The following is a 27121-nucleotide window of genomic DNA, read 5'->3' as shown; positions in this document are numbered from 1 at the left end:
ATGGTTTTGTTTTTTGAACTTCCTTGTAAGCTAGTAGTTCCCTGCTTATGTAACATTTCCTGTAGATTTGAGATCTTCTCATGTTCAGATCTTGCCATCACACCAAGTTCTGAATTTACGTCTCGCTCCCCCTTTGTGTCTAGTTTAAAGCCCTCTTCACCAGATGTGCAAGGGTTCTCCCAAAAGTACTTTTTCCGTCCCTTGTGAGGTGCACACCGTCTCCAGATAATAGCCTCTCATATTGACATTGTTGACCATGATCCAGAAATCCAAATTGTTCCTGTCAACACCATTGATGTAGCCAGTCATATACTTGCATAATTGTTCTCTCTCTTTCTATGCCTCGGCCACTTACAGGAAGGACTGATGAAAACACAACCTTGACCTCCCAGGTCCTTTTACCTTTTTCCCCAGATCCACAAAGTCTTTTTTAATATATTCCATGTTCTGCTGGGCAGTATTATTTCATAGAATCTTAGAATCATAGAGTTGGAAGGGGCCATACAGGCCATCTAGTCCAACCCCCTGCTCAACGCAGGATCAGCCCTAAGCATCCTAAAGCATCCAAGAAAAGTGTGTATCCAACCTTTGCTTGAAGACTGCCAGTGAGGGGGAGCTCACCACCTCCTTAGGCAGCCTATTCCACTGCTGAACTACTCTGACTGTGAAAATTTTTTTCCTGATATCTAGCCTATATCATTGTACTTGAAGTTTAAACCCATTACTGCGTGTCCTCTCCTCTGCAGCCAACAGAAACAGCATCCTGCCCTCCTCCAAGTGACAACCTTTCAAATACTTAAAGAGGGCTATCATGTCCCCTCTCAACCTCCTTTTCTCCAGGCTGAACATTCCCAAGTCCCTTAACCTATCTTCATAGGGCTTGGTCCCTTGGCCCCAGATCATCTTCGTCGCTCTCCTCTGTACCCTTTCAATTTTATTTACATCCTTCTTGAAGTGAGGCCTCCAGAACTGCACACAGTACTCCAGGTGTGGTCTGACCAGTGCCGTATACAATGGGACTATGACATCTTGTGATTTTGATGTGATGCCCCTGTTGATACAGCCCACAATGGCATTAGCCTTTTTTACGGCTGCATCACACTGCCTGCTCATGTTTAGTTTACAATCCACAAGTACCCCAAGGTCTCGTTCACACACAGTGTTACCTAGAAGCGTATCCCCCATCCAGTAGGCATGCTTTTCATTTTTCTGACCCAGATGCAGAACTTTACACTTATCTTTATTCAATTGCATCTTGTTCTCATTTGCCCATTTTTCCATTGTGTTCAGATCTCGTTGAACTCTGTCTCTATCTTCCGGAGTATTTGCCAGTCCTCCCAATTTGGTGTCATCTGCAAACTTGATGAGTAGTTCCTCCACCCCCTCATCTAGATCATTAATAAATATGTTAAGAAGTACCGGGCCGAGCACCGAGCCCTGAGGTACCCCACTACTCACCTCTCTCCAGTCTGATGAAACACCATTGACAACAACTCTTTGAGTGCGGTTCTCTAACCAATTCCCTATCCACTTAACTATCTGAAAATCCAGATTGCAGTCTTTTGTAGTTTTCTTATGTAAATGTCCTATTCCAATCCACTATAGTTCACTCACTTCCAGGATTTCTTGTTTTACAATTTTGAGTTTACTTTACTTCTCACTGTGCATGTTCCAGCTGAATTTCCTTTTGGCTTTAGTCCAGTTGCGTCATTTAGAGCTGCTTGTAGTTATCCTCAGTTCTTCCCCAGTACCTGAGCTGGGGGTTCCGTTTTCCATTGCTATATTTTTATTTTGGATTGTCTCATTATAGGGTTTTCAAGGCTAGAAATTGTCAGAATCCCCTGATTACTGCCATGATTTATTCTACTTTAGCCTCAGTGTAGCCATGCTGTTTTTCTGTTCTCTAACCCGGAACTGTCTGCTAACTATTCAGCCATGTAACAAGTGCTGTTATCACTGCAAGTAGTAACTCTGGGCGCTCCAAGGCCAATGTTGGACATGTTGCCATTATTGGACGCTTTCCCGGATGACACCTGGCCGAGATGAGCTTATTGTGTCTGTGTGTGTGTGAGAACCTCTTTAGGCGGGAAAGGTTGGGGGATAAGTTGCATTTTGAAATTGCCAGCCAGTATCAGCTTTGAACATCCTGGATTAGATCTGCTTCAAAATAAATGCTTACTTTTAAAGTTGTTGTTTTTGAGTCTGTCATCCTGACAGAGATGATCAGAAGTGGTAGAAATATATTGCCTTAAGGTAAATAATGCTACACTGAAGTATGTGACAGAAAATAAACCATAAGTCTTTCTGGCCTTTTTTCACCAAGCTGCTAAGTGTATTTTGTGATAGCCTACTGTGTGGCCTCTTTCTTCTCCAGACCACAAAACAAAAGTGGCTTGTACTTATTTTTACTGCTTCATCTGCAAGCGCAATGTAGGCCAGAACCAGGCTTCCTCTCAAGCCAAGACCTCAATGCATAAATCCTTAATCTGTGTCTTGTCTCCCAACAGAGTCCAAAACACTGGCCATCACTTCCAAAGCTCCTCCTGCAAAAGATGGCGCCCCCCGGCGATCACTGAACCTGGAGGACTACAAGAAAAGGCGGGGGCTTATTTGAGCATACCCACTCTCTGCTGCTTCTGATCCTGCATGCTACATGATGTCCATTATTTTGTTCCTTCCCTCTTCAGTTTGTCCTTTGGGGTTGGAGCAGCAATGGAGCTGGGAATGGACTCTCTGAAATTGCCAGCCATCTGTAATATAAACCATTGACTCTTTACTGTATAGATCTCCCTTCTTGCCCTTTCCTCCTGCCACCCATACATGTGGATCCGTGCTATTTAGGTTTTGTTTTTTATTTTTATTTTTTATACAGCTGGTTGGCTGGCTGTTAATATTCAGTGTTAACCTGGAGTCTGGATTTCTGCAGGAATCTCTTGGAGGCATTTGCAGCGTTCCCACTTTTGGCTAACTTTCTACCACAGGCAAGGAAAACGAAACTGTGGCACAAGGCCTCCTGGGGCTTTAAAGTCACTTGCACCTTTTTTCCCTTCTCTTCTCCCCCAACTCCTAACTTTGGAGAAGGACATCTTTACAAACTGAGTTAGGCTGAAAGTGTACATTTTTGTGGGGGTGGGTGGGTTGTGCAAAAATTTTCCAGGTGGTTTTTTATCATTTTTAACCTGCAGTACTGTTTATATCTGTCACAATTCTTTACAGTTGTCTTGAATTTCTACCAGATACATTGGAGCATCCAAAACAGTAGGAGAAATTTGGTCAAAGAAATTATTCTTACTAAACAATAAGAAAGTCTGGCTGACAATTATGATGTAGCTTCAAACTTCTCTGTTCCTTTGCACAGACTTGTAAAAATCACTCCCCTTTTCTCCCTCCAGTTGTCTTGCTTTGTAAAGCCTTTACTACATGCATACTCAATTCCCTGTTACAGAGAGGTGGAGCAACTTCTCCCCCTCCCTTTTTTTTAAGAATACTCACCCAGCTTCTGTTTTCCCTCTTGGTCATCTCATCTTTTTCAGGCCAGATTTTTTTTTAAGATATTTGCCTCCTGTTTAAATTTCTTTTTAAAACTCTTGTTTTGCAGAGTGGGAAGGATACCGTAGAAAATGAGACTGGGATAATATGGGAGTGCAGTTATTTGACCTATATGTAACTGGTACAACATGTGCATTGGAACTCTGAGCACACGAATTGTATGTATGGAATGTTTGAATAGGAACAAGATGACTGCTTGATAATCACTCAGGTGTAAAGATCAAAGTGTAAATAAATGATGTTTTATCAAAGAGTTCTTCAGAATGAGATACGGTGAGTTGTACTGAACTAAGAACTTGCATACACACCGGTGATCTGACAGATTGCTCTAGTGCCAGTGCTGGAGAGCACCCTAAATGAAGAATCCTAACATGCATAAAGCATTCTTAAGCAAGCATTTTTTCTTTTCTTTTCTTTTTTTGCTTACACATGAATAGACATTTGAATCTTGTGGCTATTATTTGTGGAATTCCTTATTGATGCTTTAATGTATCTTTTTTAAAAGAAATTATTTAAGCTAGGAAGACATGTAACTGTAAAACCTAATGAAATGAAGAGGGGATTGGGAAAAACACCCCACAGATCCTCCCCCTGAAGCGGTTCTTGTCAAGTCTTGTAAACTGTGTGGCTTTATTTACTAGATAGTCCATAGTTTGTGACCCACTTTGTGGACTATTGTGTAAATATGTAATCATTCTGTTTTTTGGCCTTTTCCCCCCTGAGCTGCCCTTCTGTGAGCTCGATCTTGTGATCTCTTATTCACATATGTGCTTCTAACTTTTTTTGAAGAGTGGATTTCTAGAATCTGCGAATGTATAGCTGTTTGGACACCATCATGATATACACTGTGTTGAATACACAGCTGGTCCCACTTGATTTTTGCCAGCAGTGGCTGTAGTAGCCAGTCTCCCCAACATAAACACTTACGATAAAGAAAAACATTGTAAAACTATTGCAGGGTTTAATAGCCTCCAGGAGAATGAAAGCAAGCAAAGGCTGAAACCTATAACTTCCTTAGATTTTGCTAACTCTGCTCTGATGGCAGCCCTTGCAACAAACAGGTACACCTGCTGACATGGGCTATATAACCAAAATCCTGGTGACATCCCTAAGTTGTAAATAATGTAGCAGTTTTCTCCTTTCCCAAAGGGGTTAATGAACCTAAAGAAATGGGGAGGTGGGTGATGTATTTAGGAAGAACAAGTGAACAAAGTATCCCCTATCTACCAAATGAAAAATTCTGCTTTCAAAAGAGGTCACGGACTGCAAGTCCTTGGATGCCATCTGTTTGTTTGTTTTTTTACAGAGAATAATGCATTGAGGGAGTAATTTTTTTTTCTCAGATAGCTATGAAATTAATTGTGTATGAAGGTGTACTGTTTTCTCCTCTTTAAGTGCATGTGACGGTGAGTGACGACAACACTGGCTCATTAGGAGGGGATGGGTTTATTTGCTTTAATTCATTTGATGTCTTGGCAGCATTCGTTAAAAATGTATAGACTGCTATAAATAAACTTTGGTTGGTTTTAATGAGGCTGTTGGTGTTTAGTCCTTTGGATGCCTCAAGTATTCTGTACCCCTCAAATGGGTTTTCTCCTTTTCCCTGAAGCAACAGCAAGTGAGGTCAGATAGTTTGCTTTCATTCTAAGTTAGGAGCAACCCAAAATTCTTCATTTGGTTACCACAAAGAATGAAATCCATTGAGCTGAAAAGCACTAAAAAGACTGTGGTATATGTTTGTTGGAGGCTCAAGACTACAGACGTGCTTGAAGCTGTTGCATTTTAGAAAAAAAACATGAAGGTGGAATGTGAACAAGGCATTCCTCTTTCCCCTACAGTAAATAATAGACAAGGCAGGTGTTCACTTCCTCCACGTTTAGTTTGTGGAAATCATAAGATCTTATGTTTTATTGCAAAGAAATTTCAGAAACAGACTAAAACTGTAGATTGAGGAGTTACAGCTTATAACAACACTCAAGACAATAGAACTTCTAGGGGTTAACAGAGATACTGGTTTCTTATCTCACCACAAATGCAGACTTCATTTAGTTCTCACCATCTGTTTGTAAACTATTTTATCATTATGTATGCTAGTTTGCTACTATTCACAGGTCTTACCATTTGCCTGTTTCAGTGTGTCTGAAGAAGTATGCGTGTATAGGAAAGCTTATACCCTAAATAAAATTTTGTTGGTCTCAAAGGTGCCACTGGACTCAAACTTTGTTCTGCTGATTCCGACCAACACAGCTACCCACCTGAATCTGTCTTCATGAAAGGCTCTACATTAAGCTACATGGAATGGAAATCCATCAGCCTCATGAAGAAACTTGCACAGGTACAGACTGATACTTCCTTTTTTACAAAATCCAAAAACCTGGGCATTGCACACAAGGGACTGAGAATTATGAATCCTCTACAATTCACTTATCTTACAAACTAAGCAGAAAAACTATGTCTTACATTCTCCAAGAAGACATTTGTCTGATCGGTGTCCTGCACTACAAACAGAAATCTGATCAAGAAAGAAACTCTCTGAACTGGACATTTCTACATATCTCTACATGCCTTTACACATCTGGAAACAGAATTCCCACCAGACTCACAACTCATGTCTGACTGAAAGTCCTCATGGAGACCCAGACACAATCCGAGGACTTTTAAAAGTGTGGTCAGGCTCCACCTGGCCATGCACATATTTGCACAACTGAAGTATTCCCACCAAATTAATTTGGGTTAATTTGACCCCTTAGTCTTGACCAGGAGGGAAGGTAACACTGGTACTGTCTCTCTTTCACGGGGGCTCAAATCATCACTTCAGCCATGTTTGTATCAGTAATTTGTACTGGTCCATACTGACTGACTTTCACCCTCAGCCTTAATATATGTGTGATTCAAATGCTACATCCTCTTTTTCATATGTTCCCTTCAGGAAGAGCAAGTAGATTAAGGTTATCTCAGAACTACTGTGCTTCATGGATTCCTAATTTTAATTTTCTTTCCATGTATGTGTTTTTCAACCATATAAAGTACGTTAAAAATTTTCCAAAGCAAATCTAAATAGGATGTATTTATAACTAGCGGGATTTTTCTGATAAATGCCTAATGCTCATCTGTGTTTTGCCACCACTACCATCACTACCACAAGTGATCTTTTGAAACACAGTTGTACTGACTTCTGCCAGTGTGGTTTCAGGTATAGGAGACACTGATACCATATATATATATATATATGTTTTCTTTCTTTTTATGATCAGAGTCCCATTGTCACATATGTTTTACAAGTGTCAATCCAGAAATGATGACTGCAGTTGTAAATGTACCAAGAGATGCAAACAATGCATCTTCCCTCAATTTGGTCTGCTTGCTTCCCACTAACTGTGGTTTGATGGGCAGGGCTGATGAAGAAGGGGATGGGAGGCAGAATGCTAAAAGGGGCATCGCAGCTTCCATGAGATCTGGGGGAAAGCTAGGACTTTTCTGTGTTTTTTTAGAAAAGTGTTAAGTTAGGGAATAGATAAGCAAGTGACCATGTGTGTCAAAATAAAGGGTGGTGAAATCTCTGATGGCAGGCAAATAGAAGAATAATAGGGAACACAAAGCATATTTCCACATCTGTTCAAATTAAAGGGAGAGCATTCAAAGTTAGCACTTACGCTGTGGGACAGTATCATTCATTCTTAAAGCTATGGGTTTGTTCTGCTTACAGCGGTGTATTCTTACAGTAGAAGGAACTATTTGCTGACAGAAGAGACTTCCAGTAAAGTGGTAGAAAACTCACAGTGGCAGGAAGTGAAGTGTGTGATATGGAATTGAGTGCAATCTCATGCATAAGGCACAAGACCTATTGAACAGGGACTTCTAGTAAACACATATTGGATTGCTCTGTATGTGTTGTCAAGATGCTCCTTTTCTGTTATGAAAACTGCAGCCTTCTAAAATAAACTCAGTGTATAAGAGAGAAGTTGGAGGAATGGCCATATTTGTTTCAGATTAAAAGCATTCATTTGCAGTTTTAAGGGAATGAAATAAAAGATTAAATCAATGTTTTGATCCTTACATGTCTCAAAAGTAATATTCTTTTCTTTTTCAGAGAAAATGGAAATGGTTAGTTATTTCAAACTATAAACAAAGGATGGCCATATGTAAAAAGATCTCTGCAGTGTCCTCACCACATCCCCTAAATTGTCTGCCAGTTTCCTTAACATATCAGGCAATGTTCTGGTTTGAAAACATTAAAAACAAATGACTAAAGACTGATTAGTCCCCCCTTATGAAAATATTGTTTTCCTATAGCTTTAGAATTTCTGGAAATAATGCATCTCTAATTCAATCAAGGAGCTAAAATGCAAGTAATTTTACAGGCTAATATATTCACTAAGGTGTTGCAAAGTGAGAGATACATATTGTTGTTGGGTCACTTTGCTGAGGATGGCACTACTGGGGACTGCTGTTGGGCCAGTCTTCATAGTACGAAATTCTTATATTTGAAGGACAACACAAGGTTTTCATATCAGTGGTAGATATGTACGCCTCACAAAACACACCCTTACTTTCTTGTAATCACAGGATGTGGGAGAAAGCAGTTTTAGACTTGGTACAATGTGAAAGAAAGTAGAAACATTGTTTGTAAATATGTTGGAGTAATTGGAATACAATAAAAAAGGAGAAAACTTTCCTCAGTTTCCCCCTAAAATCTCCAGGTATATCCCAAACTTGGAGTTGGCAACCCAAATTAGACCATTCTAAGCCCATTGACATCAATGCATTTTCTTTTCAGCCTAGGATTACAGTATTAGTAGTTGAGTGAAAGATTAATCCTAGTTTCTACTTGCTTGCCAAAATTACATATCTAGTTTGGGCACTTCCTTCCTTCCTTCCTTGATAGTTTGCCATTCTTTTTCTTTTCCCTTGTTTGTCTATCATGTTTTTGCAGCTTTGATTATCTGTTTTCTTTTTTGAACTTCAATCATACAAAGCATCTATGAAGGAAATCAGTGGTGAGATTGATGGGCTTAATCTTTCTTTGCACTATTTATTTTCTTGAATTTCTATATTGCCCTTCCTCAGTCATGCAAGTTTCTGACCTGCCTGGCTGACAATTTCATTTATCAAATGGTAGATGAACCCACAAGAGGTTCAGCCATACTGGACTTAATACTGACCAACAGGCAAGAGTTGGTGGATGAGGTGAAGTAGGTGGGGACCCTAGGGGGAAGTGACCATGTCCTCGTAGAATTCCTTTTGAGATGGGGAGGCAAGGAAGCTTGTAGCCAGGCGCGGAAGTTGGATTTTCATAGGGCAAACTTTAATAAACTCAGAGACATGATGAGTGTCATACCATGGACGAGAATGCTGGAAGGGAAGGGAGCATGTGAAGGGTGGGCGCTACTCAAACAAGAGCTATTGCATGTTCAATCAATGACTATCCCAGAAAGACAAAAACACTGCAGGAGCTCTAAGAAGCCTATTTGGATGAACAGAGAACTTCAAGAGGAACTAAGAAAGAAAAGGGAGATGTTCAGGAAATGGAGGGAAGGACAGAGCTCTAAAGAAGAGTACCTACAGGTTACTAGGCACTGTAGATCAATCATCAGAAAGGCCAAAGCTGAGAGTGAGCTAAGATTGGCCAGGGAAGCCCACTGTAACAAGAAAAGATTTTTCAGTTATGTGAGGAGCAAACGTAAAGTAAAGGAGGCAATAGGCCCACTGTTGGGTGCGGATCAACAAACTCTAACGGAGGATGCAGAGAAAGCAGAAAGGCTCAGCGCCTATTTTACATCTGTTTTTTTCCCACAGGTCAAAGGGTTTAGGCACATCTAGAGATGGCAGTAGCCAAGAGATAGTATCTGGGTGGCAGGTTGACATGGACAGAGAGGTTTGTTGAGAGGCATTTAGTTGCATTGGATGAGTTCAAATCCCCTGGGCCGGATGAAATGCACCCGAGAGTGCTCAAAGAACTTTCTGGAGAACTTGCAGAACCCTTGTCCATCATCTTCGGAACCTCTTTAAGAACTGGAGACATCCCGGAGGACTGGAAGAGAGCAAACGCTATTCCAATCTTCAAAAAAGGGAGGAAGGATGACCCGGGAAACTATAGACCAGTGAGTCTGACCTCTGTTGTGGGTAAGATAATGGAGCAGATATTAAAGGGAGCGATATGCAAACATCTGGAGGACAGTTTGGTGATCCAAGGAAGTCAGCATGGATTTGTCTCCAACAGGTCCTGTCAGACCAACCCGGTTTCCTTTTTTGACCAAGTGACAGGTTTGCTGGATCGTGGAAATTCGATTGATGTTGTTTACTTGGATTTTAGTAAAGCTTTTGATAAGGTTCCCCATGATGTTCTGATGGATAGATTGAAGGACTGCAATCTGGATTTTCAGATAGTTAGGTGGATAGGAAATTGGTTAGAGAACTGCACTCAAAGAGTTGTTGTCAATGGTGTTTCATCAGACTGGAGGGAGGTGTGTAGCGGGGTACCTCAGGGCTCGGTGCTCGGTCCAGTACTTTTTAACATATTTATTAATGATCTAGATGAGGGGGTGGAAGGACTACTCATCAAGTTTGCAGATGACACCAAATTGGGAGGACTGGCAAATACTCCAGAAGATAGAGACAGAGTTCAACGAGATCTGAACACAATGGGAAAATGGGCAAATGAGAACAAGATGCAATTGAATAAAGATAAGTGTAAAGTTCTGCATCTGGATCAGAAAAATGCAAAGCATGCCTACTGGATGGGGAATACGCTTCTAGGTACCACTGTATGTGAACGAGACCTTGGGGTACTTGTGGATTGTAAACTAAACATAAGCAGGCAGTGTGATGCAGCGGTAAAAAAGGCTAATGCCATTGTGGGCTGTATCAACAGGGGCATCACATCAAAATCACAAGATGTCATATTCCCATTGTATACGGCACTGGTTAGACCACACCTGGAGTACTGTGTGCAGTTTTGAAGGCCTTACTTCAAGAAGGACGTAGATAAAATTGAAAGGATACAGAGGAGAGCGACGAAGATGATCTGGGGCCAAGGGACCAAGCCCTATGAAGATAGGTTAAGGGACTTGGGAATGTTCAGCCTGGAGAAAAGGAGGTTGACAGGGGACATGATAGCCCTCTTTAAGTATTTGAAAGGTTGTCATTTGGAGGAGGGCAGGATGCTATTCCCATTGGCTGCAGAGGAGAGGACACGCAGTAATGGGTTTAAACTACAAGTACAACGATATAGGCTAGATATCAGGGGGAAAAATTCACAGTCAGAGTAGTTCAGCAGTGGAATAGACTGCCTAAGGAGGTGGTGAGCTCCCCCTCACTGGCAGTCTTCAAGCAAAGGTTGGATACACACTTTTCTTGGATGCTTTGGGCTGATCCTGCGTTGAGCAGGGGGTTGGACTAGATGGTCTATGTGACCCCTTCAAATTCTATGATTCTATGATTCTCAATGCCTGGTGATAGAGCTCTGTCTTGCAGGCCCTGCAGAACTATGATAGTTACATAGTGTCTCTTCTACCAATCTAAAACTGCTGTTCTTCACACTTGTTGAATAACTGATCCATGGTAACCAGAATCCAATCTCATTATCATGCCAAGTGCAGCGCCTCACTCCAAAGCAGTATGAAGTGGCCAAATCATCTCAGCATACATATTTGTTGTCCCAGTAATCATTCTGCCCCCATCATCAGATGGGGCCATCTAGGTAAGAGTAACAAAAACTGCATATGGATAGTTTCTATATACAGAAGCAAATTCCTAGGCATGCAAAACAATCGAGTCTTTGTAAATCAATCAAAAGGAAAAATATAGTTTCACTATATCCTCTGGCAGTAAATTTTAATTACTCCTTGAGTAAGTTTTAAATTGGGTTGTTAACAGTATGTGGATGACACCCAGCTCTATCTCCTGATGGAGATCTTCTGCCTTGACTCCCCCCCCCCCCTGACACATTTGCCAGAGGTTTGGAGGTTTGGAAGCCGTGATGGTCTGGCTCAAGCAGACCTTTCCAAGACCTGTGACTGGGTTGCAAAGGGTCAGATCAGGAAGCTGGGGAAGCTGCCTAGAAGGGCTGAAATTTGGGGGTGATCTTTGATGCCTCCTTGTCTATGGAGATGCAGGTCACGAGGGTAGCTACTGGCGTTTATCTACCTTAACCAGGCAAGGCTACTGGTGTCCTACCTGGCCCCAGCACACCTAGCCGCAGTGATCTACATGACAGTCAACTCTAGACTAGATTCCTGTAACTTGTGCTATGCTGGTTGGCCCTTGTCCCTGACTTGGAAACTGCAACTGGGACAAAACGCAGCTGCTCGGGTTTTTATGGGAACATCTTGGAGAGCCCATATTCAGCCGGTCTGAGGCAGCTGCACTGGTTACCATTGGAATTCTGGATCAGATTCAGATTTTGGTTTTGACCCTGAAGGCAATTCATGGGCTGGGCCCACTGTATCTGAGGGACTATTTAACTCGCTAAGCTCCTCACAGTGCTCTCTGCTCTGTGAACTCTTAACAGGTTGGTGATACCCAACCTACATGAGGTACACCTGGTCTCGATGAGGGTCAGGGACTCCTCAGTCTTGGCCCCTGCCTGGTGAAATGAGTTACCACAATTCCACAGGGCCTGCAAGACAGAGCTCTTCCTCCAGGTGTTTGGTTGAGGCCAGGGCAAGGAAGATCTACATGGCCCTCTCCTCCAGACATCTTAACATTTAAATATCTTACAACTACCTTGAGGCTTGGAGCCAGGTTAAATTTGGTGTAGCTGAATGGGGTTACTGGGGTGGTGGTCAGATTTTTACTGATTGTTTTTGTGATTTTATTGTGGTTTTATTATCTTGTTAACTACTGTGAGCCAGCTGGCCTGAGAGTGGCAGTCAACAAGTCTAATAAATAAATACCCCCCCCCCAATTTCTAAGTCACAGCTAGATGTGATGGGATCCCAAGGTCCCCAGGGATGTTGCTGAAACTTCTGCATGAAGGCTGGTGGTGATTTTTCAGTAGTAAAGAGAATGTTTTGTTCCTGTTCAAAACACCTCATTGTTAGGGTAGCTATTAAGGGTTGGTCCCTGGCACTGAAACTAGTTTCATCTTGCTGGATATGTCCCTGCTTCCTATTCCAAAAGACTTTTTGAAAATGCTGGGAAATATTTTCTTGCTGCTGATGGGTTTCTGAAATTTCTTTCTGAAAGCCTCTGTTGATTTTATGTTGGTCAGAGAGCTGCCTTGGGCATGTCAAGTCATGTCACAGCTTAAATGTTACCTTTGGCAATTGTCTTGATTTATTCCTTCACCACTTTTGTCAAACAGAGCTCCTGATCTGGAAATTTTCAAGTTCAGCCAGTTCTCTTATTTTGGTGGAAGAAGCTGGTTTTTAAATTCTAAGTTACGGTGTGCTGCTGTTTGAGGACTTGCTCAATGCAAAGGAAGATTTATTTTTAATGAATGTGGCATGGACCTGGATCGCCTTCAGCGATGAATGCGAGGTGGGGCTTCAGATGTTTCTAGTGATGATTATGACTGTACAGATGAGAAAGGGAGAGCTTTTCAGATTGAAACAATGAGAGCCAGTTTGGTGTAGTGGTTAGGAGTGCGGACTTCTAATCTGGCATGCCGGGTTCGATTCTGCGCTCCCCCACATGCAGCCAGCTGGGTGACCTTGGGCTCGCCACGGCACTGATAAAACTGTTCTGACCGAGCAGGAATATCAGGGCTCTCTCAGCCTCACCTACCCCACAGGGTGTCTGTTGTAGGGAGAGGAATGGGAAGGCGACTGTAAGCCGCTTTGAGCCTCCTTCAGGTAGGGAAAAGCGGCATGTAAGAACCAACTCTTCTTCTTCTTCTTCAATCCACCCACTGAGTTGTGGGTCTCCTGTTCCATGGGTTCGTGCAGCTGCGTGTGCTGATGAAACACTGCGATGACTGACGAAGAAGGACAAGCCCAGTGATACACAATTACTTAAGGGGTCATATGTACTTTAGGAAGAGACAGCTGGAAGTCATCCTAAAAGAGCTTGGGAAACTTTATTTCCAATTGCATTCACTGGGCTACATTTGTGTGAAGGAAGCCATTACCTTTGGCACTTGTTAAATCAGAGTAGTAGAGTAGTAGAAAATCACAGGACAGTTTGGAAACTGAAGATGACTTTGTCTGGGCCAGAATGTGGTGGCTGAGATGGGGGTCTGCTTCCTGCTCACTCTAGAACTGTTGATGCCCTTTGATCTGTTGATTTGGGATTTCATTGAACTGTATTTTGTTTTCACCTGCCCTGAGCTCCAAAGGAAGGGTGAGGTATATATAAGATAATGTTTATTATTATTACATTTTAGCTGAGCAAATTTTGCAGTTTTATTAACATAGATCTAAACCAGGGGTCCCCAACCTGGTCCCTAAGGGTGCCATGATGCCTGCTGGCACTTTTGCTGGTGCCCGCCAATTGTTTGCACTAAATAGATAGAGCCAAATTGGGTTTTTGACGAGATGTTGAAGGCTGGATTGGATGTAAGCATTGCATTGACAGCATCTGCCACCACAGCAGTGTTGTAAATCGGCATGCAAGAAGATCTGGAAATAAAAGGGTTAAGAGAATTATCTCACTCAGGTACACTTGACAGTTGACCCCACCCTGTTTCATTTTATATAGGATCTCTCTTCTCTTTGTTATCAGGACTTCTCTTTGTTATCAGGACTTGGAGATGTAGCAAGGTAACCTATGTCTGAAGGTTAATCTGTTCACAATAAGTTAGAAGTACCTACATGCTTAGGTCATGCTCCTATTTTTGTGAGTAGAATTCCTTTCTCTTGTTACCCTTGGGGCAAGATCATGTTTGTAATGTTTTTGAACAGCCTTTTCCCCTTAACTGGGAAACGTGGAGAGATCAGGGATACCGTGAAAAAGCTTCTGTGCTTCCAAGGCAAATGACTGGTGTTTTTATCCCAGTAAGCACAAGGATCTTCACTGTTTGACTGAAGGTAAGCTCCGTGCATTATAGAAAATATCTTTTTAAACTATGTTTGCTTAAAAACCTATCTTGCTAAATTCTTCTTCCAGCTGTGTTGTTGCAGAGCTCTATTAGTGTTATGCCTAACCTAAGTCCCTGCCATTTTGTGTTTGGCTTTGTTTCCTGCAGCTGCCATTTTGTGGTTGTGCCCACTACCCCATTTCAATGGTGCCCAAAGGTTCAAAAAGTTTGGTGACCTCTGATATAAATGAACCCTTTCTTCTATCATCAGTGTAAATCAAGGCATAAAGTTAAACAGAGCATGTGGAGACTAGTGACATTTTGTAAAAATATAATGGAGGCATTTATATGAATAGAGAAGAGGGCTAGGGGATGGATTACATTTCCTTTTTATAAACACCATGGCCTTAATGCAGTGTATACCTAGCCTTGCTTACCAAGGCAGATGTGGGAGTGAACTGTTCATTTTGGTGTTAGTATATGGGAAACAGCTCCAGCTTCTCTTTTAAACAACAACAAATCTATATTCTAACTTATAAACTGTCAAGTCATGAGAGTAGTTCTTTCAAGTTATGGTGCATCACTGACATGGCTTGGTTTCTGTTTGGACACTATGGAGAAATGGGAGAGGAGGGTCCCGTTTTCCACGGAGCATCATGGTACTCCCCTGTTTTTTCTCTATTTTTCATGGGATTCTGCTTTGCTGCAATGTTTGGGGAAAGTTTACCGCAAAGCTGAGGTAGCAGCACCCATGTGGATGAGGAAATCCAGATATTCCGGGTGGAAATTCAGTGTTACAGCATTACAGTCAAGGGCCTGCAAGGCTTGTTGGGGCGATACCATCCTTTTTTGTCATCTCCCCCCCCCCCCAAGCAAAGCTTCCCAGCTCTGTGTTGGGACATGCCTGGTGATTTGGGTGAAGTTTGAGGAGGAAAGCAACTTCAGTGGGCTATAATGCTATTGTATACTCTCCACGGCAGCCATTTTCTCCAGGGCAAATTATCCCTCTCATCTGGAGCTCGGCCTGAAGGTTGGCAATCCTTTGCAGAGCTGCTGTCTGCCTGGCAAATGCAGCTCCAGCTGTCACCTTCTCTCCCACCCATCTGAACTCTTGACTTGGAGGGAATCCCGTCCTTCCTCCCCTGTGGGCTGGCTGTTTGGCTGTAGCATTGATGATATTGCCTCCACCTGAGTAGCTGATGTGATGACAGCAGGGGGCTTGTGGCAGACCCTCCTCCCTCTCCCACCCACCTTTGTAGCAAGGTCAGGGGTGTGATGACTCCTTCTGTCTCATCTGCCTCCTCAGCAACGGTGGCTTCCCCTCCCCCCTCCCTGGTTCAGGCAACGGGGGAGATTGCAGCTCTGGCAGTCCCACCTTTCCCCCAGCAAATAGCCTCCAAGGAAGAGGCTATGGTGGAGGGGCTGTCACTGGTGGCTACATGGAATGGGGTACACAGTCTTATCCTGCCTCTCCTACTGCTCAAGATAAGTATAGGAATATTGATTGTTCAAGCACGGACAGACAATGTTCCTCTTTTTTAAATTGGAAGTCTTATTTTAAAAGAATGTATTACATATTACAGAACTGTTATTTGAGGATATTAAACTACTATTTTATAAGACAAAACACAAGTGAAAAAAGCCTTAAATCTTTTTTTAGAAAACAGCTTTTCAAAAGAGAAAAGAGGGGGGAAGAGCCGTAATATTAGAATTCATATTTAAGTTATGTTACTCAGTTGTTTCTTTCCATTATATTCTACTGATTTATATAGTCTAGGACTCCATTTTCTTCTGAAGTTTAATGTTAGTCTGTTGTGCATCAGATATGTAAGTTTTGCTGTTGCTGCATATATCAACCATCTTGTTTGACTAGTCCATAAAATCTGGTGGAGTTTCCTTCTTCCTTTTGACAATGTTCCTCTTGTGGAGGTGGTCGAGAGAGAATTAAAATACTCTTCCATGTTTTGTTTTGTTTTCACATGGGCTCCTCTGGGTTTGTAGGAAAATGTCTCCCCTCTGAATCTGGCTCCATTTACTGGTTTGGTGCCAGTTTCAGAATTAGGTATATTGATAACAATCTGAGCATCAGGTTCCCTGAATTCACAGCTTTCATTTGAAAAAAGAGCCTCTGGTCATGTGCTTTTGCCCCTTTATCTCCACAATAAAAGGGACTAGAGTACCAAGAACCATGTCCAGTGGTATCTTTAAGACCCAAAGTTTTATTTAAGGTATCATAGACAAGAACACCTCGCTAGGGACAAGTGAATAAAAGCTAGGAATGTGGAGAGCTTGATAAATGAATGGCCTTAATGTTATAATGCTATAATAATATAATGGTGTAATAATATATCACTATTGTGGATGGACAGTTGCCATAGGAAACTGGGGCAGATAAAATGTGGGGAAACCAGCCATATGAAACCCCTATTTCTGCTACTCTGTACCTGCTGCTGCAGCAGCAACCACAAAATCTCACACACCTATCCCCATGTGGAAACACTATGGTTTCTTCTGGATATATTTATTTATTGTACAGCACGTATACTCAGGAGATCCAAGGATTGCATGGTAGCCAGCAAAGGACATTTGGAGGTACTTTGCCATTTCTTGGCTCCATGTCACGACCCCTAGTATTCCTTGGAGGAGCCACCATCCAAATCCTTGGAGGTCTCCCATCCAATTACTAGACAGGACTGGACCTGCTTAGCTCCCAAGATCTGACAGGATGGGACTTGCCTAGATTATCCAGCTCAGGGTTTCTTCTGCAGTGGCATCTTGAATGACAGACTATTCTGATCAGTGGGCAAGTTCAAAACAGCCCCCTTCCTAGTTTGCTTGGCTCCTGAATGCCAGCACTTGCAATCATGGAGTAGCTTGATTCATTTCTTCAAATTCAAAGATATTTGTAGAACAGCCTTTATTCTTGTGTCAAGAAGCTTGGGACAAAAGGTCAAAATATCTCTCAGTATCACAGAATTATCTTCTGACGTCTTCCAGTTATCATTGTATGAAAATAGCTTTTACTCAGTTCATAACAAGTGCTATTCACAAAACCACCAGTTTGCCACATCTGGTACAAATAAAAGTAGTTCCATCAACAGCAGCATCTATTAGGGCTTTTATACATTTAAGGACATGCAAACCCTAAGCTGCTGTTGTTGTTAGGTGCGAAGTCGTGTCCGACCCATCGCAACCCCATGGACAAAGATCTTCCAGGCTTTCCTGTCCTCTACCATTCCCTGGAGTCCATTTAAGTTTGCACCTACTGTGTCAGTGACTCCATCCAGGAACCGCATTCTGTCACCCCTTCTTCTTTTGCCCTCAGTTGCTCCCAGCATTAGGCCCTTCTCCGGGAGTCCTTCCTTCTCATGAGGTAGCCAAAGTATTTGAGTTTCATCTTCAGGATCTGGCCTTCTAAGGAGCAGTCAGGGCTGATCTCCTCTAGGACTAAGTTAAGGTAAAGGTGCAAGCACTGAGTCATGTCTGACCCTTGGGGTCACGCCCTCTAGCGTTTTCATGGCAGACTCAATATGGGGTGGTTTGCCAGTGCCTTCCCCAGTCATTACCGTTTACCCCCCAGCAAGCTGGGTACTAATTTTACCGACCTCAGAAGGATGGAAGGCTGAGTCAACCTTGAGCCGGCTGCTGGGATTGAACTCCCAGCCTCATGGGCAGAGCTTTCAGACTGCATGTCTGCTGCCTTACCACCCTGCGCCACAAGAGGCTCTAGGACTAAGTTAGTCCACTCCAAAACAGTGAAAAGGGCTTTAAGATTGCACTGTTAAAATCATTTCACTGTGTTAAACATTTACAACATGGTAAGAATAATAATTCTGGATGCTTCAGTTAGATGATCAATGCCACAGGAAGATTTTAGAAGCATTCAGTCGTGTGCAAGAGAGAAGTGGGAAATGCATCCTTTAAGATGGCGCTCAGTGCTATTTTCTTTGAAGGACGTGTGTTAAACGTATTACTAAGTGTGACCAGCAGCAGGACTGACAATCGAATATAGATATGTTAAACTACCTTGCAGAGCTGGGGGGGTGGGGGAATCCAGTCAAAAGAATAATGTATTCAGTCAGAACAGGTGTGAACTTTGTAATGTCATAAAAACAGCCATGCTGGATGAGACCAAAGGTCCATCCAATCTCGAGTCCTGTTTCACAGAGTGGCCAACCAGAGGTTCCCAGATGGGTTGGGGAACATGAAAGAATTGAACATTTTTTGCATGGGTTGGAGAAAGTTGATAGAGAGTGCCATTTCTCCTTCTCTCCCATAATCAGATCTCAATAGCACCCAAATAAGTTGATGAGAAGTAGTTTCAGGGCATGCAAAAGGGAATATATATTTTATTCCAAGAGTAATATTTGCTGTCACAAGAAATAGCAATAGCTACCTGCTTAGCTGGCTTTAAAAGGGGATTCATGAAGGACAGGCTATTGTGGCCAATAGCCAACGGCTATTGGCCACAATGACTAATTGGAACCTCCTTGTTCAGAGGCAGTAAACCTCCGGATACCACAGCTGGAAATAACAACATGAGTTATTTAAAAGAATAAATAATAAATCTGTATTTTTATAGCCTGTCCTTCCTACATATTCAGTCTCTGCTCTGCTCATAGGCCTTTTTGAAACAAGTGGGTGTAGCCCCTTGTTTCCCTATTTCTAACATAACATAAATAAAGCTGGTTGAATAGACCCTGTTTAACCAATCATTATGCTGTCTCCAAGGGATCTTCTGGAAGATGAACACATTTCTCCTGCCCAGCCTGTTCCTGCTGAAACCAGTGAGCTACTTAGTGGGCCTAGAGAATAGGAGGAATAAGGGGGGGGGGGGAAGGTCTGTGCGTGTGGCTACATCCTGTTGCTGGTGGGACAGTGCAGAGGGGAAAAAACTATCTCAACTGAAATTTTACTCAAAAGGTGGCTTTTCTCTTCACATTCCAACTCAATCCTGACAAGTGGAAGATACAAATTTGGTCATACCACAGGCATGATTTACCCACTGGCTCACGAACAGTAAAGAGAATGCAGAAGTTCTGTAAATATTTTGATTCTGACGTGTACAAGGATGTATCTCTGATATATGTAAACTTTCAGGATGTGTGTGTATTGTCAGGAAATATTTACTTTAGGGTATATTTAACAAGTACAAGCTGATCCACTTCTTATCACAGTTCTCATTTGTGAAAGTGGGGGAATCTTAGTAAGGTCAACAAAGCCAGTAAGTTTAGACTGTCTTTTCAATGCCTTTTCCGACAGTGACAACCAATTCACTGCTGCGGTTTATTTCTGACTAGCAATAAAAATACAATGGACTTTAGAAAACTGTTGTTATTGTTGTTAATTACCAAGGGGGCTGTCCTTTAACATGGGAAGTGTGCCTTCAATGGCACTGCAAAGCTTTGAACTGCCAGTTGGCAGAAGGCTTTCCAGGGAGCCCCGGTCCCAATTCTTGCCCTCAATATAAGTGCTTCCCGCCTGCTGCTATGGCATCCTGGTGAGGCTGTTGTGTGGTGCCCTTCTGCCCTGCACTCTGGCCTTCTCAGCCACCTTTCACCCAGGCTTGTTTGCCACCATGAGGCTGAGAGGCGCTTAATGTGCTCAGGGTTGGCAGGGGCATGGCCAGGTCAGCTCCGGGACATGCCCTAGAGGGTGGCTGCTGCGGTCCAAGGCCCCTTGCTGGCATCCAGGACCTCAGAGCAGGTCGCGCTGGACGCTCTCGTACTCAGCCAGGTTGTTAGAGCAGGGCGCAGCTGGGTATAGAGCCAGTGGTGGGTCAGAGCGTGAGCTCACATCCAGGCGGTCAAGCCTAGGTGATTGCTCCAAGCTGCTGCAGCCACCCAAATGACGGTGCTGCCTCCTTGGCCTGGCATCGGCCTCCACCTACTACATCGCTCCCCCTCTTGTCCTGGCCTTGCTGGGAGGGGCAAGAAGAGCCTGCAGCTTCCTGTGCTTGCTGTTAAAGGCTGCTCCAGCCTCACACTAGCATAGTCACAGCTGGTCTGAAGGGAAAGAGGAGCACAGGATCTGGAGTCAGAGTCGTAATTGGCCTTGAGTGGGAGATATTCGACCAATATGGAAAAAGCAGTCTGATTTTGTCAGCGGTTGCTGGGCAGATCCCTAGGACTTTTTTACTATTGGTGGAAAATCCAGCATTCATGGCCAATCACCTCCATCTGTAAGGAGTAAGTTGTCACCACTATGGCTAGCATTCTCTCTCTCTCTCTGGAATGACATGAGATGATAAACACACACAAAACATAGTTATTAGCTAATATAGTTGTCTTTACATTAGTTCTCCTATATCCTCCCAAAGTTGAATCATTGGGCAGAAATGTCCCTTTGTGTTAGCTTTAAGTACATGATAGGATAGCCCCAGGTGTAAACTTTCACTTAGTTGCCCAGTTTTGCAATATCTTTTCCTGAACTGACCTGAGAGTCCATCATGTAGTTGCCCAGGAGGTACCCAATCCTGCCACACTTCTACATTAGATAAACAAAGCTGGCGCAAGGGAAATCTTGATTGTAGATCTCCTACCGTTTGTCAACGGAACTTATTTGTGAAGAGATGTGTACTAGAAAATGTAACTAAGGAGAAGAAAATCATTACAATTCTGGAACCTACTTCTTTATATTTAGTCCTGAATCATTCAAAGTTATTCTGTTCATTAGCATGATATTTGTGCAGGCTGTTTATAAAATACCAATCTCAATGTTTTTCATTGTTTAGAGTTCATGCCAAGGCACCTACATTTGGCCTGCTGAGGAATCAGTATGAAGAAACTCTTTCAGAAGTTGTTTGTTTTCCTTTTCTTCGGATGTTTGCTTGGAAGTTTTCTTCTGCAAAAGGTCTTTAACTGGCTACCGAAAAACAAGGGTGAGACAAAAGGGATAATAATGCTGGGGGAGAACAGTCTGACTGAATTCACATTTAAAGCAAAGAAAAAGAAGACCTCTTTCAGTTTTAGCTAATAAGCCCTTTGCTGTTTTGGGGATTTCATCCAGAGAAATGCTCTTGCTTGTTTGAGGGCTCAAACAGAAAATATGAAGATCATGTAACTCAGCCCACCGATCAAAAGCAAAATCTCCGCTGTGCAAAGAAGGGAAGTTTGTGTTTTAAGAACAGCAGCAACAACAAAATCCAGCCCCCACTTGATTTTCAGATTTGAAATTAGCCTACGGTGATCAGATTTCAAGATTGGAAAAGAGGGACACGCATCAGGCCTGCACAGCTTGGAGACACAGAGGAGTTGCCAACCTCCAGGAAAGGCCTAGAGTTCTGGAATCACCACTGAAGTCTGCACAGGAAGGAAGGAAGAGTGAGTGAGTGAGTGAGTGAGTGAGTGAGTGAGTGAGTGAGTGAGTGAGTGAGTGAGTGAGTGAGTGAGTGAAAAAATGGATGGATGGATGAAAGGAAGGATAAATGGATGGGAAAAGGGAAGAATGGGTAGAAGCAGTAAAAGGGACTTCTATTAGAAATGGTCATTGGGACATTCAAAAAACATGATGCATCTTTCTCCAAAACAAGCACTTCTGCTCTGCTCAAAATTCAGTTGCTTCATGGAAGACAATACTGACAAAGCTTGCAATAGAAAGATGCAACGGGCTTCCCTCCAAAACCACTGCCTGCCCGCAGGTCCCCTCAGGCACCCGCCTAGCCAGGGGTGCTCCCTACCAACACTGAACGCCCCCTCCTCCCTCCCGCCCAAGACGCCCTTTCTGCAGGCCCCGCTGAGCCACCCCCCTGGGGCCACCTCCCTCTGCCCCCAACACCTCTGACCAATGCCCCGGAGGCAGAAGCTGGCTGAGGAGGCTGGGAATGGGAGGGAGAGGCCGCAGCCCGGATGCCATTGGGCGGCCGGCGCCTTCTGCAGGATGTACCTGGTATGAGGAGGTGGTGGAGGGCAGGCAGCTGGGCTCTGGGAAGCTGCACAAACTGCACGGAGCAGGCTAGCAGCGGTCCCGCCATGGCACAGCAATCCATCCGCCCCCCCCCCCCCCGACGAGCTCCCAAGCAGTCACACGCCTGGACCCAGGCAGTCAGGCGGGTGGGCAGCTCAGCTCTGCTCTGCTCAGGCTTTTGTGGGGTCAGGGCGCCTGGGCCCAGGTGCCGGGGGCATCTTGGCTGGCTTCCCCATGCTCCGCGGGCGGCCAAGGCGGCTGCTGCTGCTGGGAAGCCGGCCCGCACGCCCTTCCTGTCACCTCCAGCGCGCGCACGTGTGGGGTGGGAGAGAGGCCAGGGTAGGCGGGACATTTTGAAAATGCCGCGGGACACAGCATTTTTTCTTTAAAGTCGGGACAGGCCTGCCAAAGGTGGGATATCTGGTCACATTAAACTAGCCCCCCTTTTTGTAATTAGCATTTTAAAGGAAGCAATATGTGTTTTGTATTGCATGGATCCTCAGAGACTCATGACCTTCGTCCAATCTGTTTCAGCCCTAGCACAAAGCCCAGTTACGGGCTCCTCGTCTCTCTAGTGCTGCTGACCGGGCAGCATATTAAACGTTTAAGATACTTTTTTTCACTTAAAACCCTATATAAATAATAATGGGTTTGTATCCAGCACAGATTTCTCATGGGTGCAGGGACTTCTGTCCAAGTAATGTACATTTCTCATCTCCTCCCACCATGGCAGCACCAAATGCTCCTGAAATTTGATGCTGGGGGAAAGGGCCCTCCCATGACAAGGATCTGGGCTGGCTTGGGAGAAAATCATTCTGCATGTGCAAAATCCTTGCATCAGCAGAAATTATACACTGGATCCAACTCAACATCATCAAAAGAGGTGCTGCCTGCAAGGCCATTATCTTATGAATTAAGGTGCTGGTATATATAATACTAATGCTTCCTTCTGCCTAGCTGCAAAATGTTCAAGGGACAGTGCTGGCAGATCTAGTTTCTTTTCTGTGAAAGAGCGGGGCATTGGAGACTGCAATGAAGCACAGTAGATGCAAACAAGCTTAAACTGCCTTCTGCTATGACTTAGCCCCTTACCTAATAGTCTGATGGATATTGCATTTTGAAGGCAAGGCATTCCCAACCATCTCCTTTCATTAGCTCTCACCAGCCAATCATCTTGTATTGGCAATTATTAGATGAACAAAGGAATGGTCTGCAGATATCACGAACACCAGAAAAAGGATGAGTAATAAAAATGATCCAAGCCCTTAAGTTACAATCACTCCTTATACAAGTTAGTGCTTAAAAATATAAAAACAAATTGATTTCATCCAGACATGTGGCGTTTTCACATGCTAAATAATGCAGTTTCAATCCACTCCAGTGACCGTTTGCAAGTGGATTTGTCACATCACCCCACAAAATCCAGTTGCTGATTGCATCAAAGTGGATTGAAAGTGCATTATTTAGAGTGTATGAAAGGGTAATGCTATGGTGTAATTTTTTCTGTTCTCACAACTGTTCTTCCAGATCCTGAAAAAGAATGGCTTGAAAGACAAAATGTCCGTAGAGATCAGCTGAACATCACCTGCCTGAATGAAAACATCTCCAGTTCAGAATGGAGACTGGAGAGAAAGGTTGCCCGGCAACTCTTTGTGGTACAGAGTCTGAGAATGATCTACTGTGAGGTACCCAAAGTTGGCTGCTCCAACTGGAAGAAAATCCTTCTACTCCTCACACTCAACATTAGCAGAGACCCCTCTGAAGTAGACCAAATTGAAATCCACCAAACGAATTTTCTGAAGAGACTGAGTTCCTACCCTTCTCAACAGCAAATGGAGTTGCTGAACAACTACACCAAGGTGATGTTCACCAGGCATCCTCTAGAAAGACTGGTGTCTGCATACAGGGACAAGTTCCTCCATAATGAGCCTTACTATAGCACCACAGTTGCAGATGAAATCAGGGCCTTGTTCAGGAGGGACAGAAATTCCACAAAGGATGTGACTTTCCAAGAGTTTATACAGTACGTTGTGACAAGGAAACATGAGGATTTGGACATACACTGGAAGCCAATGTATGCACTCTGTGATCCCTGCAACATTCATTATGACATCCTGGGGAAGTATGAGACATTGCAACAAGATGCCAAACAAGTTCTCAAGAGAATTGGAGCTCCAGAAAGCTTTCACTACCCTAGTACCAAGATGTATAGTTCAGACAAACGGACTAATGAGAATATCACCTTAGAGTACTTGAGGAAACTCCACTGGAATCACATAGAGAAACTCAAGAGACTTTACAAGATAGATTTCTCTTTGTTTAATTATTTTTACAACAACATTAATAATGAAACTTTGCCCTAAGGTTCAATCACAGTAAATAAATCCAATTTTGTTTTATATGTGATTTCTTTTTGACCACGCAAATAAAATTGAAACCTCAGTTGTACAGCATATCAAATGTGGTAGGATTGTCTGGAGCCATAGAAAGCACGAATGATTCTGGGATATGCATATGGCCTTGGAGCAAGCCCAATGCCATTGTCCCTGTGGAGCTGCAATCTAGAGCTGTCCCTACAAACAAGGGCCACTTGCTCATTGCCTTGGCCTGCAAACTGGAGGCAGTGAAAGGAAGAGGTAACTGGCAATCTGAAAGGGATCCTCGTTGCCAAGCAGCCTTGTAAACACTGGTAGAGTTGCTGGAACTTGTGCCATTTGTTCGGAACATCTAGTGGCATCTATGGCAGCAGTCCTCCAGGAAATTTCCCTGCAAATTAAATGGCCAACCCGCCCCTGAATGGTAGTAAATTCCACTGTCGTATGAATGAATGAACCATGTGTAAAATGAGTCTAATAGTTAAACTAGCAATTCCTTTAAATATCCCACAAACTGCCTTGAAGTTTTCCCAAAAAGAGAAAAAAAAACCTATCCCAGTGCTATTAACAAAATTAATACAGGATAAAGAAAAGTAAAAAAGTCTCTTCTTGTTATATTGGTTTATTGTAGCATCCAACCAGAACGGGTTCCAGATATCCCATTTTCAAAGGGAATTTTCCTCAGTGGTTGTTCTTCTCACTTGTGAGAAAATTGGTACTTCAATACCTCTATTCAATCTCAAAATGTTCAAAGTATACCCCGGCCTTTGGCTCTGTACTGTAGGACGGTGGTCCCCAACCACCGGGCCGCGGCTCCCTGCCTCTACATGCGTGGCCGAGCGATCACCCTCCCTGACGCAGCCGGTCCGCAGTCTGAAAAAGGTTGTAGACCACTGCTGTAGGATACCTGAAGGACTGCCTCTCTGCCTACACCCCCCAAAGAGCTTTTCACTCCGCCACCTCCAACTGGCTGGTGATGCCTGGCCCCAAGGAAGCTCATGTGACCTCAACCAGGGCCAGAGCTCTCTCTGTCCTGGCCCCTACTGGTGGAATGAGTTCCCAGAGATCAGGGTCCTAACGGAACTAGATAAATTCTACAGGGCATGCAAGAGGGAGCTTTTTCACCAGTCATTTGGTTGAGGTCAACTGAAACTATCAACATCTAGGTAAAGGTAAAGGTATCCCCTGTGCAAGCAATGAGTCATGTCTGACCCTTGGGGTGACGCCCTCTAGCGTTTTCATGGCAGACTCAATACGGGGTGGTTTGCCAGTGCCTTCCCCAGTCATGACCGTTTACTCCCCAGCAAGCTGGGTACTCATTTTACCGACCTCGGAAGGATGGAAGGCTGAGTCAACCTTGAGCCGGCTGCTGGGATTGAACTCCCAGCCTTATGGGCAAAGCTTTCAGACGGCTGCCTTACCACTCTGCGCCACAAGAGGCTCTTCATCAACATCTACCGGACCTCTAAAAACCCTCCCCATGATGCAAACACCCTGAACTGAGCAACAATAGGACTGTTAAAATGTTGATGTTAAACACTGTTCTCTTTGTTAATACTGTTATTCATTTGACATGGTCACTCATTTGACATGTTTACCAAGTTATATTGTATTGTTCCTTGTTCCCCCATGTTCTATACAAACCACCCTGAGCAGGGGAGGGCGGTATATAAATATAATAAATAAATAAATGAGAAGCTGCCTTCTACTGAATTACACCATTAACGTGCCTAGCTCATTATTACAAGCGCCATTTCTCTTTCTCTCCCATAATCAGATCTCAATAGCATCCAAATAAGTTGATGAGAAGTAGTTTCAGGGCATGAAAAAGGGAATATATATTTTATTCAAGAGTAATTAATATTTGCTGTCACAGTGATAGCTGTGATAGCTACCTGCTTGGCTGGCTCTAAGGGAGATTCTAGAGAGCCTCTTGTGGCGCAGAGTGGTAAGGCAGCCGTCTGAAAGCTTTGCCCATGAGGCTGGGAGTTCAATCCCAGCAGCCGGCTCAAGGTTGACTCAGCCTTCCATCCTTCCGAGGTCGGTAAAATGAGTACCCAGCTTGCTTGCTGGGGGGTAAATGGTAATGACTGGGGAAGGCACTGGCAAACCACCCCGTATTGAGTCTGCCATGAAAACGCTGGAGGGCGTCACCCCAAGGGTCAGACATGACTCGGTGCTTGCACCGGGGATACCTTTACTTTTACCTAAGGGAGATTCATGAAGGAATATAGTCAGGAAATATTTACTTTAGGGTATATTTAACAAGCTGATCCGCTTCTTATCACAGTTCTCATTCGTGACAGTGGGGGAATCTTAGTAAGGTCAGCAAAGC

At 43.5% G+C, this 27121-nt stretch overlaps 2 protein-coding genes across 4 annotated transcripts in view; both read left to right on the top strand.

Moving 5' to 3' along the window:
• The window catches only part of RTF1 (RTF1 homolog, Paf1/RNA polymerase II complex component), a 41573-nt gene extending 36494 nt beyond the window's left edge, over positions 1-5079 (top strand). Inside the window, exon 18 of the mRNA XM_077322829.1 lies at positions 2508-5079. Coding sequence (XP_077178944.1) covers positions 2508-2614 — 107 coding nt within the window. The 3' untranslated portion in view covers positions 2615-5079. The remainder of the gene's footprint in view (positions 1-2507) is intronic.
• A 228-nt stretch (positions 5080-5307) lies between these two features.
• Positions 5308-26511, top strand: LOC143830386 (carbohydrate sulfotransferase 11-like). 3 transcript variants are annotated; one of them, XM_077322846.1, is made up of 4 exons: positions 5308-5884; positions 12854-13029; positions 21240-21386; positions 23939-26511. In XM_077322846.1, the coding sequence occupies exons 3-4, from the start codon at positions 21284-21286 to the stop codon at positions 24772-24774; spliced, it is 939 nt and encodes a 312-aa protein (XP_077178961.1). In that variant the 5' UTR covers positions 5308-5884; positions 12854-13029; positions 21240-21283; the 3' UTR covers positions 24775-26511. The 3 variants fall into 3 exon arrangements, with proteins under 3 accessions (XP_077178961.1, XP_077178959.1, XP_077178958.1); XM_077322844.1 differs by lacking the exon at positions 12854-13029; XM_077322843.1 differs by lacking the exons at positions 5308-5884; positions 12854-13029 and adding an exon at positions 13053-14516.
• Positions 26512-27121: the final 610 nt, after the last annotated feature.

This window comes from Paroedura picta, chromosome 2 (assembly GCF_049243985.1).
Source record: "Paroedura picta isolate Pp20150507F chromosome 2, Ppicta_v3.0, whole genome shotgun sequence".
Lineage (NCBI taxonomy): Eukaryota > Metazoa > Chordata > Lepidosauria > Squamata > Gekkonidae > Paroedura > Paroedura picta.
This window is presented reverse-complemented; position numbering and strand designations above follow the sequence as displayed.

Bases quoted from the DNA above. Each gene is read 5' to 3' on its own strand.
- LOC143830386 (XM_077322844.1), top strand. From the start codon at position 21,284: ATGAAGAAACTCTTTCAGAAGTTGTTTGTTTTCCTTTTCTTCGGATGT. The intron at 21,387-23,938 runs GTGAGACAAAAG...CTGTTCTTCCAG, and splicing joins CTGGCTACCGAAAAACAAGG to ATCCTGAAAAAGAATGGCTT.